Source organism: Acipenser ruthenus, chromosome 29 (genome assembly GCF_902713425.1).
Source record: "Acipenser ruthenus chromosome 29, fAciRut3.2 maternal haplotype, whole genome shotgun sequence".
NCBI lineage: Eukaryota > Metazoa > Chordata > Actinopteri > Acipenseriformes > Acipenseridae > Acipenser > Acipenser ruthenus.
Genome location: NC_081217.1, coordinates 9,647,251 through 9,660,786, shown reverse-complemented (window position 1 = coordinate 9,660,786; position 13,536 = coordinate 9,647,251). Strand labels below are relative to the sequence as shown.

At 40.4% G+C, this 13,536-nt stretch overlaps 1 protein-coding gene across 2 annotated transcripts; it reads right to left on the bottom strand.

Annotated features, from left to right (window-relative positions):
* Nucleotides 1-1,669: 1,669 nt before the first annotated feature.
* LOC131696475 (neuritin-like) lies at nucleotides 1,670-11,948 on the bottom strand. 2 transcript variants are annotated; one of them, XM_034907721.2, is made up of 3 exons: nucleotides 11,045-11,948; nucleotides 5,088-5,232; nucleotides 1,670-2,592 (listed from the first exon to the last, which is right to left on the bottom strand). In XM_034907721.2, exons 1-3 carry the CDS (start codon nucleotides 11,094-11,096, stop codon nucleotides 2,361-2,363), a joined length of 429 nt encoding a protein of 142 aa, XP_034763612.2. In that variant the 5' UTR covers nucleotides 11,097-11,948; the 3' UTR covers nucleotides 1,670-2,360. The 2 variants fall into 2 exon arrangements, with proteins under 2 accessions (XP_034763612.2, XP_058859708.1); XM_059003725.1 differs by lacking the exon at nucleotides 11,045-11,948 and having other exon boundaries at nucleotides 5,088-5,431.
* Nucleotides 11,949-13,536: the final 1,588 nt, after the last annotated feature.

The following is a 13,536-nucleotide window of genomic DNA, read 5'->3' as shown; positions in this document are numbered from 1 at the left end:
ATGATGTTGATCATAATCGTCACTGTCCAATAAAAATACACATCATAGAAACGGTTTGAGATTCAGACTTCCTATTTGTTATAAAGTTTGTTATACAAGTGTGGCCATAGCGGATCACTTTATTCGATGGATTATGTGAATTAACAACACTAATGAGATGCCACTAGGATCAGAGAATACATAGATCTGCGACATGTTTTTTTATTAACGTGCTGCAAACAGAAGTTAACAGTAACGTTCTTGTAATAATTTTCCATTGACGAAGTGGCAGGTATTGAGATTAGCAGGTAATCTTGATCTCTGCAGTCACTCATAGTAATGTCCAGAACAATGCTGCAGCCGCTTTCTCAAACTGCTTTGTGACATCATGCTGCTGGGCTCCATCTATTCACATCTGTGCCTATGTAACGGGCAGTGTAGTGTGATGCACAGCTAGTTCAGGTTTGTGACCCCTGTCGGGGAGATGAGATTAAATGCTCTATGATCACAAGTGCAGAGCAGCCTGGCTGTTTTGCATAGCGGTTGAGACGCGAGGTCGTGGGTTTGATCCCAAGCTCTACCCTCTTACGTTGGGCCTTCGAATCTCATGGATCGAAAAGATTAAAGGTGAAGTGTTGTGTGAGGCCATGCCGTTACGGACGGTCATGTTTACTGGACAACCCCCCTAATGGAACTCGAGAACTATGTAGTACACTCATTTACAGAATCTAAAGCCAATCTCTCACATCTTTTTTCATTCAGTATTTAATCTGGAAACCAAAAAGTCACGACAACATGGCAGCCATATTAGGTCTAGAGGTGTACAGATTTATCGTTTATTGATGAATCCTACTACTTTCTTTACATGATATATCTTATCGTAATAGAGGTCAGTATCGCTTGTATCACGATACAAGACTAAAAGCACAACATAGCTCATTGTAGTTCACCACGTTGTTCTTGAATGAAGAGTGTGTTTCACAGGTGGTATGAATACATACTCTCCCCATCTCACTCCAGTGATGTGTTTTAACAAAACCGTCATTGAATGATCATGTGATCTTATTAAAGCATCATACAAGTGACCCATGAGGACCATCGCATGCATCGTGATACTATCATACCGTGAGACAGATCACCTTGTGACCTGCATATCGTGATAGGTATCATATCCTTACATCTCTAATGAGGTCACAGGTCAATGAGATGGGTACGACTTTAAGTTTCCTTAACACTGAAAATATGGCGGAGGTCCCTATCTGCAACTACATGAGCTTTTGAAGTAGCAGCAGTTGATTTACAAAGACGTGTCAATTCTCTTAATTAATAAAGCATGGTCTTCTGCAAAGGAGACTACAAGACCCAGCATTCCTAGTGTGGAGTGCTACAGAAACGTAATGCTGACATTATGATCTTGTTTGGTGTTAGAAGAGTGAAGAGTGTGTGATGTCTGAATCTGCCGAAGACTGAAATATTCTTTTGTACTCCGAGCTGAACTTTAATGTCCTTTCTGTCAAAGATAACCCTTCAATGCCAGTGACATTGTGTATGATGATGTGCCTCAATGAGCCTCCTCATCTAACACACTGGAAGTGCAAGTACTTGACAAGTCACACTTTTTTAAATATAGAAAAACTCATAAGACTGGGCTCCATAAATACATCTACTCTCACAGAGGTCACTTTTACCAATAGTAATCATGTTTAGCAAAGCGTTTTTTTTTTTTTGTTTGTTTGTTTGTTTTTTTATCATGGTCATACGCCAACAAGGAGAGCATTTGAGACCAAAAAGGCAACACAGCTTGCTTTTCATAAATAAAAAAATAAATAAAAAATATGCTCTGGCGACTTATAATGGCAATGTAAATATAACAATTATTTCCACAGCAATACATTTATAAATAAATATATAGACATTTTTTTTTTCCATCCTAAACTACTAAACCGAGCCATTCCACCACAGGCAAAGGGTTAATCTCACTCTCTCATTAAGAACACCACCTCATGCAGGCTCATGACACTTGGGAGCGACTAAATGCCCTCGCCTCCCCCAACCCTCTCTAAACCAAATTCCCCAACAGTCAAATACTAGAGTATGCTACAGCAATAGCAAACATCTACAGAATACATATTTATCTTTGTAATGAGTGGGGCTACAGTATTTACCAGTCCTATTGTATACAGTAGTATTTTCTCAAATGGACACTGATTGTCTGGGAGTGAACCTGTTTACAGCGGATTGAATCCGAATGACCCCTCCCGGGCTGTGTTGAGTGAGCTGTGCTGCCCAGCCCCTGTGGGTGAAAGGAAGATTCCACTTTGAATCTGGGGGTGTTCTTCCATTCTCAAGGCCAGGTCGGTGTGGGCTGGCTGCTGCAGTGTCTATAGAGAGAGCCAGGTGATTGCAGTGGGGAGGAGCAGCAGCAGCAGGAGGGACAGGTAGTTTGTTAGTGGCCCCAGTCGTGGAGCCCCGTTCGGGCTGCACAGGTCGAAGAGGCTGCCTTGGAAGCGGATCTTCTTGGACTCTTCCTTCAAGGTCTCCCAGATACGCCCCGCCTCCTCCTGGCACTCCGATAGGGCTGTGGTGGCACATACGTGGAACGCCTCCCAGTGGCTGAAAAGAGAACAGCAACAACCGGCATCAACTCGTGACTTTCCCTTATGTAAATAATACACTGGCGGTTCAAATTATGACATCACCATCCCTGAAACAGAATGATATTAATGAGAGAATCATAAAATACAGCTGTGGATCAACTATAAAGACACTATGTCAAACAGTGTGATCTGTACATCATTAATGTGGTCATGTGGCAGTGAAAGGGTTTCTGAAACCAGTAACTGTGGTGTGGTTATCGGTTATAGGTGTGGCCAACACACATTTTCTAATCATTCCATCATGTGAGAATGCTGTGAATATTGAAAAGTCATAAAGAAAGCAGCGATTGGTTACTGACAGACCAATCAGAGTTGCTTCTGGGGGTTGTAGTTAAGAGGAAAAAACATTTTAGAATGTTTCATTGTTTTTATTACCATTAAAAAAATGAAATACACATTTAGTATATCCGTGAAACCCATGCCATGGCAATACATATTAGGTAAGATTTAGTGGAATGTGTTTGAGAGCTCCTAATTTAGCAGGAGCTAGCAGCACGGAGATTTTCCACATGAGACTGTCTGGGTGTAACATGCACTGTGCCTCTTGTGAAGTCCTTTGCTGCATGACCGTTATTTTGCAGTCATCCGACTCACTCTATTCACACACACGTGCTAAGCCAGCCTCCATTCGATCTGTGATTAAATTACAAGTACAAGCTATTCTCCAGCACTCCAGGGAAATATCCCACTGCAATGAAGAACAAGCACACACGTATGAATGCTATGAATTTCATTACGTCGTGCAGCAAGAAACACATCAATTATTCTGCCGTGCCTGTGTTCCTGCCCTTAGGATTTACAGCAGCTCTTCGGATTTCAGCATAATCTGCTTCCCCTGCTTTCCCTGCAGCAAACCTGGCCATGCCTCTTACACAAATACCCTATTTAGTATTCCCACTCACTGTAATTACCTATTAAATATCCAGGCTATTGCTCACTACATGGCCGGAGGCTGGCTTCGAGCCACCCCCGCCCTGACTTGGTACAGCCCTGTGAACTGATACAGTGTGCCTGTATTGTGTGACCCCCCCACCCCCCCTCTATTTACAGTTGGTACATTCCAGAAGTGGTCTTGTCCTGAGTGAAGAAGCAACAGTTGAACAAAACATATCTAGAACACACTTTTCTGTGTAAATGGGCTTTTCAGTCAAATTTCCAAAACAACCAGTTTACAGTCCATAAGCCCTTCCTTTAAAAAACATGTCTATCTCTGAAAACATTGCTAGAATCTCACTATAGAATATAGCATTGAGCATGTGCTGTACTTATTTGATTGAATCCTAAAGTGGAAACTAGCAGGTATTTAGAATTAATAAAAGCAAACAGTACTCATGAGAAGACATTATTTTGCCATAAGAGAGCCAGCATGCATTAATAATTATACACTGACTAGTTATAGAGATAATATCCAAACTAATCGGTTTTGTGATTGGGTCCATATTGGTATGAATATAGAGGATTCACAATTAGTGGTACCATCAAATAGTCAACTAGTCAAACAGAAAGGTGACAGTGGACCTCAGAAACTGCTAGTCTACTAACTGCACATCACCTGATTGTGAAGTCATTGTAAAATGTTAGCAAACGGTACGTTCACAAATACAGCACCAGACATTATCAAATATTAGAATAACAATTAATAATATGATGCGTTCATATTTTTTAAAGTGGCAACTAGTCGCCCTTTTTGCTTGTTTCCCCCTTGTGGTAGGAGCATGTATTGCTATAGTAATGATGCAGAAGGACAATGTTGATATATGAATCCTTCTTGTGCAGGTTTTCTCTTATTATAACACAAATCATTGTGCACAGTTTGAACAGACACAACCGCGCAACTTTACTTATTCCTCTCCCCAATCTGCATGAGATGACATCTCTGATAACAAGAGAACAAAGATTATACTCATGAAATACAAAGAAGCAGAAAGAGTGCTTGGTCAGCTTTAGAACGATGCCGTATGTTCTATGCACAAGAAAAGATGCACTTGAATTTTGACAAATGTTTTTTTTCTCACAGTGATTTATAGTACTGAAGTGCCTGCAGTCTCTATCTTGCCTGGATTAACCTGGAGTCACAACCCTCCTCTCTCCCCTCCTCACCTGCACACCACCTGCAACCCTCCTCTCTCCCCTCCTCACCTGCACACCACCTGCAACCCTCCTCCCTCCCCTCCTCACCTGCACACCACCTGCAACCCTCCTCTCTCCCCTCCTCACCTGCACACCACCTGCAACCCTCCTCCCTCCCCTCCTCACCTGCACACCACCTGCAACCCTCCTCTCTCCCCTCCTCACCTGCACACCACCTGCAACCCTCCTCTCTCCCCTCCTCACCTGCACACCACCTGCAACCCTCCTCCCTCCCCTCCTCACCTGCACACCACCTGCAACCCTCCTCTCTCCCCTCCTCACCTGCACACCACCTGCAACCCTCCTCTCTCCCCTCCTCACCTGCAAACCACCTGCAACCCCTGCTCTGACTCCTGCTCCTCTTGGTAGGCCGCCATGTCCTCCCCCAGTTTCAGAACGCAGTCCGAGAAGCCCTTGTAAATATTCCCGCATTTCACCTCCGCCGACACGGCCGCTGCAAGGAGCACTGCGGGGAGAGAGCAGTGAATCAGTAAACTACGACAAGAACAACAACTGCAACTACAATCCCGACATTGCATTTTCAAAGCTTTTTATTCCAAATCGACTCCAAAGGGAAAAAACTCTCCTGGCCCCGCCTCCTCTCTAGCCCTGACTCTCTCCCCGGCCCAAGCCTCCTCTCTAGCCCCGCCTCTCTCCCTGGTCCAGCCTCTCTAGCCCCGCCTCCCTCCCGGCCCCACCTCGTCTCTAGCCCTGCCCCCTCCCGGCTCCACTTCCTCTCTAGCCCCGTCTCCCTCCCGGCCCCACCTCGTCTCTAGCCCTGCCCCCTCCCGGCTCCACTTCCTCTCTAGCCCCGCCCCTCTCCCTGGCTCAGGCTCCTCTCTAGCCCCGCCTCCCTCCCATGGCCCCCAACTCTATCAATGCTCAGGACTCCGAGCTGCAGTCACTTGTGCTAGTCATGATTAATATCTGCTGAATAATAACCTGCATTTCATTTCTCTCACTCTCTGTCTTGTAGCCTCTGGGCTTGTGCAGCTCAATTAAACCACACTAATTAAGGAAGCGCTGACTCCTGAATTATTGTCAGCCATTCTGGCCACTAAAATGAATTTAACTGAAGCAGTTCAGTACTGGGAAATACTTACCGTGTCGTATTGTTACTTTGGGAATATTTTGTGCCCCCATTGTTGCCGTGTATTGATACAGGGTGGTTAAAATGAAATGGTGGGCACCCCTAGTTTTTTGTAGTCGTTATCGACAGGGTTCTTCCTGTGTAATTCCCTGCTCAGTACAGCGTGCTCACTCTACCTGCTCTCAGTTGCTGCATTTCAAATGTCCTCTGCAGCCATTGCCTACCACTATGTCAGTTTGTCGACGTTTGCTATTGGATAAGCATGTCATGTCTTTTTCAATGTCTCACATGCTGAAGTGTTTGTCTGCTAGACTAAGACCTGTCTTTAGATCTATAACCTATCAACACTGACAGTGGGAGCTATTTTAATGATTTACACTGTAATGGATCTTAATTGCACCACTCTTTAACTCTGTATTAATCCTGCCAGTGTTGTCCTCCAGTGACTTTACAGACCCACTAACAATACTTAGCATCATCAAAACACAGTGAATTGAGCCGTAAAAAGGCATGCAAACCACAACCTTCACATTTCATTAAAGGAGTGCTAACTATCACTGGTCCCCCGTTTCCTGTGCTGAAGATGTTTTGGTTCTTTGCTTTGTTTGGTATCATTTAAATTGGGGATTTTTTGACAAATATAATGCCACTGGTTAAAACTGCAGCCGATTCCTCTTCACTCCTGTGGTCTAGCTGCAGTTCGACCACGTGACTTGCAGCACAGGAAGTCATTAGCAGCTGTGCCATTATTTTTGTGGTACTAGATAAATCACATCATGAACCAAACGATTTTTTTTTTGCAATTTTTTTTTATTGGAATAATTAAGAAAAGGTTTTTATTGGTTAATACCCCTTCCATGCAAACACACTTCTAAGTGTACTATATAGTTTATCGACACAATGTGTTCTGTATTAATATAATTGGTATGACACAGTCACGTATCTTAGTTTACCAATTAGCGAGATGAAGATTTATCTAGCTGACATATTTCTGATGGAGGCTCTTCTTCTGTCTGTCTGATATGAATAAATCATCCTGTGATTTGTGACTTGGCTGTCAGCGTGAACACACAGGGGCTTAATCAGTCCTGTTCTACAGCAGCTGGTACCAGCGGAGGCGTGACCCTGCGCTCCCCGGAGACCGCACACGAGCCGCGGACTCAAACGGGCTCACAGAGAGAGCCCCAGTGCCGGGGAACACAGCGCTGAGAAAAGCACACGGCCGGCATACGAGCTACTACACCCAACATGAGATAAACGTGCCTCGCTATTCTACACGCTTTCTTGTGGTTTTCATTGAAGTTCGAGCCTCTATAGCAGGGGTGCCCAATCCTGATCCTGGAGGGCCGATGCCCTCCTGGTTTTTGTTCCAACTGTACACTAAATTGCTATATTAAGTAATTTAGGGGACAGTTGGAACAAAAGCCAGGAGGACACCGGCCCTCCAGGATTGGGCACCCCTGCTCTATAGCGTTTAAACCCATATTACAATTGGTGACACACACCTACAGTTAGACACCACCTGCCAACCGCTCCCGTTTTTTAATAGGAATATTTGAATTTAATTTAAAATCGGAATGGAATATTGGAATATTGGAATATGCACGCAATAGGCTACAAAAATATGTGTTCAAAATTGTCGGCCATTTAGCCGAGTATAGGAGATTATTTTTTTTATTTAGTATTACCAACCAAACTTTAACATGTCCAATGTAACATTTATGTTAGCCGTCTGATACGTTTAATAAATGTTATTTGGTCTATAAAACACATGTATTATTATTATTATTATTATTATTATTATTATTATTATTATTATTATTATTATTATTATTATTATTATTAACAGGCCACAAATTATAAGCATTTACAAATATGTACATGTCTCTAACTGTTCAGCACAAATCTGTATTATAATAACTTACACAAATACACAGAACGACTAACTGAAATACAGTAGCAGGCTTGTTCATTGCAGTGGCGATTCAGAAAAGTATTTTTGCAGCAGCCATAGATGCATTATAAGTGCACTGCAACATAGGGTTTTTTTTCAATCGTTTTTTTAAACTGCTGCATCCAGCATATTTTGTAACAATATAGCTACGATATACTGTATATATAGCCCTGCAGTATACCCCCTTAACATTTTTATATTTTAGTTGTTGTTCCTCTTTAGTGTGTATAACTAATTTCAGACAGTAAAAAAATATGAATCCAGATTTATCTGAATGTATTTATATGTCATAAATGTTACGTTTAATGTTCTGGGCTGTAAAACATACAAATCGACAAATAGAAGATAGAGAAGTAAAGAAAAAAAATCTTTGGTTTTGATTCCAAATAATAAATACATTTATTTTGCTTTATTACTGCTAAACAATAATTATATTATGATATTAAACAATAATATAGCATACAGAATATAAACCTATTCGATTTATTGAATAATTATTATTTTAAAAAAACTACCATTTCATATTATTATTATTATTATTATTATTATTATTATTATTATTATTATTATTATTATTATTATTATCCCCACACTATGATATTATTCGTAATAAACACATTTAAACACACAATGGAACATTTTAAAAACACTGTATTAAAGAAACGCTTTGAATAAGAAGCTTCATACCGTTAAGACATTGCTAAAGTCTACACGCATTACATGCAGTATTGAACTGCAGAGCAGTATAAATGACATGCTGTTCTCAAGCCCCGCCCGGCGCATTGAATTAAGCAATGCACAAGCAGCTGTGGACAAGCTCGTGTTGGTCTAATTTGACACGGAAACGTCCACTGGGGGCCGTGGGCATTCAGCGTGGAGAAACCCATAGCGATCAAAAACACGCCATATGTTCAAAATCCTCTCGCCGACCAATCTTCCAAATTAGAGCTGTACAAATCCTGACCCGGCCCGCCTGCTTGCGAGCTCTATCCTGCATATCAACGGAATGCCACCAACCTCAAACACTATTTAAAACGGCAGACCTACACCCGTGATTATAGGGCAGTACATTAACAGCACTACACTATGAAAGGGTTTAGCGCTGCAGATACACGCGCACGCAGAACCCATTGAAATCTCCAGTGTCTTTTAAAAGTGACAGGTGGCTGGGGTATAACCCTTTGGAAGAAATCAGAAACCGTGGGGATTAAAACGGGTACACGCCTTTCAGACACCCCCCGATGTGACTGAAACATTTAGGCCTGAACACGGCACAAAACATGACGGGACCCCCAGCCTTACATTTGGCGCATATTCTGTTTATTTAAAATTAACAATAGTGCGTTTATAATAGATTTTCATCGCCCAGGTATGTCGTTTTCCATTGCTTATGTGCTCTGCTTAAATACTGTAATTATTGTTTATAATAATAATAATAATAATAATAATAATAATAATAATAATAATAATAATAATAAATACACATATTTACTGTAGTAAAAGCATGAGGTGCAAGGGTAGGCAAATTAAAGAGTGAAGGATGAACTTGATTTGGCGCAAAGTCGACTCAAACTGCGCACATTTTTTGTGAATATTCTCAATATTTTGCCTATAGCCTTGGTCTATTTAGTTGTATATAACGACTATTATTATTATTAAATGATTAGTCTATTGAAACTCCACATACTCGTGTCGTGCCATTTAATTTTCATTATGCTACTTTCTTTGTGAGTTGTACTAAGGTTACAGTAAAAAAAAACAGAATTATAATATATATATATATATATATATATATATATATATATATATATATATATATATATATATATATATATATATATATATATATATATAAAAACACACATACATAAATAAATATACAATTAAATGTATGAGATTGATAGTAAAAAAACAACATATATATATATATATATATATATATATATATATATATATATATATATATATATATATATATATATCAAAATCATTTTGTGCTGCCCATGAACCCATAACATTTCACAAAAGCTGTTTCGCGATGACAAACCATCTTCTTTACAGTTCATAGCTGTAGCTTAAATAATTGTATTTCTTTCACAGACAGATTTACAACCTTCACGACTGCTAATTGAACAGTGCACGTATACATGTACTAGAACAACGTGCACGACTTGTGCGAAGCTTATTTATTGGACACAGTAAAATTTATATTTTAAACCTCATATTTGAATGATGAAAGCAACGTTCTGTATCCTCCCATCACACCTATACATCTTTTAATAATAGGAATGTCCAAAGGTGGCCTTATTAACGAGTGATTTCTCATAACACCAATATTAATCACAATCTTCTTCTTCTTCTTCTTCTTCTTCTTCTTCTTCTTCTTCTTCTTCTTCTTCTTCTTCTTCTTCTTCTTCTTCTAGTAGTAGCAGTGGTATAGTGTTTTTAATTATTTATTTTTATTGGGGTGGGGGGCTATTTCAAATACAGTATATAGGGGTTACTATTACTATCGTCTGCATACATTTGTCATTTGATTTCATATTTAATATTTCTAAGAACCATGTACATGATGTTATTTCGTGCCCGTGCAGACAGTATGTCTTGTGGAGGATTTATTAAAATGAGTCCTACAGTCTGCAGATCCAGCTCGATGAGGTGTTATTGTTAAGAAGTACGAACGAATTCAACTGATGGGAGCAGAGGGTCTTATTCACAATGCAATAAAGTCTGGTGGTATTGAGGAAGCGAATCTGTGATCGTTATTCGGATACCTCGAATTACACACGCCAGGATTAGATATCACAGTTATTGAAGTACGGCCTTTTCAAATCTTTAGGGATAATACGAATCAAACACGCATGTATAGTTTTCTAACAAAGAAAGCATTCCCCGTGCTATAGGAAGTCGACGTTCTTTTTCAGAACACAATGCTGAAAAAGCCCGAGTTTAAAACGGTGTGCGGGGCTTTTTTTCCGTGGCGGTTGATTAAAGTATTTTTTAAACGATATTCACAAATAATTAATAACATCATTTACAAGAAAAGAAATGTATTATTTATTCATATGACTACTCTGTGGAAATAACCTGATCGTTGTATTTTATTTATTTAATATAATAAAATAGATAGATATATTGAACGTATAAAATAACGTATTCATAAATACATTAAGTTAGTAATTCATCAAAGTATATTCTGAAGACCCTAAGCGACAGGTACGCTTCTTCTCTTACCCAGTGCGATGCCTGCAATGTGAATGGGTGTCTCCGGTACCCTCTTTCCCATATCCGCCTCTCCTTAAATCCAACGCGGGCTGCAGGGCTCCATCGCCAGAATTTCAGCAAAATCAAACATGTTTGTTCAGATCACTAGAAGACGCTGGTTACACAAGCAACCGCTGTTTAATGCAGGGATCTGGCGATATCACTCACTGGTAAAACGAAATATTTGCTCCATTTTATATCAAATCTTCGACGCAGTTCAATTCTTACATCCCCGAGTGCGCTTTTGTAAAAGGCGGTGCAGCGGATTCTTTAAGCACCGCTTTTCTTGCAGTGTGAACTCGCCTGTGTTCTCTCCTGAGTTTCAATGTCAGGGCGCGCGACTATCCTTTCATATAGGGGCCTATAAAGCCAACAGACAGCACCTTGAAATAAGTTTACCCTTTGCAATTCACTCGTCGTTTCTCTTATACCCAATCAACATTGCAATGTCATCACAGTCTTAGGAAAATAAATATACACATACATACATGTCCATAGGCTATATATTTAAAATAAACTGTACAAAATGTTTATAAATAAGTAATCTCTTTTTCAAGAAACCTAATAGTGCAGCAGAGATATCAACCCAACGTGCTGCTTCAAGGTTAATATTGTATTATAGAGTGTCTCCGTGTTCCGCTTCTTTTCTTTTCTCGACGGCGGAGTAGCTCATTTTACCTACAAATGAGACACGGGAGGCGCGTTATCCTTTTATGGCATGGATTCGCATGCTTTTTAGGCGTGTATATAAACTCAGGACTGCACTTTCCCTTTCTCTCTCTCTCCCCTCCCTGATGCACTACTCTAGATTGATCCCTTAGCTTTTAATAATTAATTCCGTCTTCTCAACAGTGCAGATGCAGCAGAAGCACTATCAGTCTACCACTACATTTTTCATATCACGAGTAAGGGGGGCGGTGTGAGGGTTGGGGATGGGGATGGGGGGGGGGGGGGGGGGGGCGTGCAGTAACGCCTTTTATGCGCCTACAAGTTTTGCGTGAGGGTGCGTATAGGAGCGCGGGCCGCCCGCTCTCCTGCCGACCAGTTGTGACCTGTCCGGCCGACACCTGAGTCGGTGTGCAGGATAGAGGCGGCGCTTTCAGGTAACCGTGTGTCAGCTCAAATCACTTCTATTTCTGGGGGCTGAAGTTCAAATCTCACAACACTGTTAAAACTGCAGCACCAGGATTCCTCTTTCTCCAGTAGTGCTTAGCGTCAGCTACGCCAGAGTGCACGTAATGTAAAATATTAACAACAGGCCTACGACGTGATAATATTGTAGAAACTCCCATGAGAAAAATAAATGTCTTACGTAATGCCTAAAACGCTTTTCGGTTCTATTCGAATAAAATGATATTGTTTTGGACATGCGGGTTAAATATCTGTTTATGTTGTCTGTTTTACCCACCTCAGACCTCTTTCTTACGCATTGTATAAATTAGTATCCCGATATGTAATTGTCCCATCATCAAATGCGTCAGTGCAGTGGTACCAATACGATTAACGAACATTTCCAGTTGATGATAGATTAGCAAAGTTTCCTCGTCCACATTCGTAATAATATTCTTATTTTTAAAATCTAGGCTGCTAAGGGTCAACAGTGGCTCTACCGATGAGGTGCAGTTGGGAAAATGATCCAACAGTGACAACATTTTCATATGTTTATACAGTATACCAATTTATCTCTGCCTGGGGTTATGGGATAGTAACGGTATATGCCAATGATTTATATGTATATATATATATATATATATATATATATATATATATATATATATATATATATATATATATATATATATATTTCTCTTAAGGACACTTAATGTATCAGTCAACAATTTTCAGATACCAAGATAAAATATGAACAGCGCTTTCGTGTGGAGGTGTAAACACCGAGTGTCAGAACTTCTAATTATAAAGCCGTGGTTTAGCGCTGAATAAATCAATGTACGCATCCAATTAACAAGCACTAATTAAGGAATCTCGAGCTGCAACTTAACAGGAGAAGTGGAAAGAACTGTGAGGGAAAAGCGAGACATGCATTTTGTGCAACTCACATTTAGAAATGCTGAACATCTAAAAATAACAAATCTCAAGTGTTTGTAGCGCAAGCCTGCGGATTGGATTATATGTGCACGCCCTGGCGTGTGTTAGTGTTACTGCACTAATGAAGGGGTACTTCCCATCGCAAAGCGAATGGGTTTTCCAGTAAATCAGGCACAGTGGTTCTGAATGATCACAAGCCGTGCTTGTGTGCAGGTTGGAACACTTGTTAGCTCTCTATAGTCTTGGTATTCTATCAAGATCATTAATCCCCACAGTCACATCGCTTGCTATCCTCAAACTACTGTAGCCTGAAGAATGCATTAAACACAGAGCAGAGAACAGTACAGTACAGTATTTGGATTTGGTGCCACCTGGCGGCCATTTTTGAGAACTGCACTCTTAAAGTTGAGTGGATT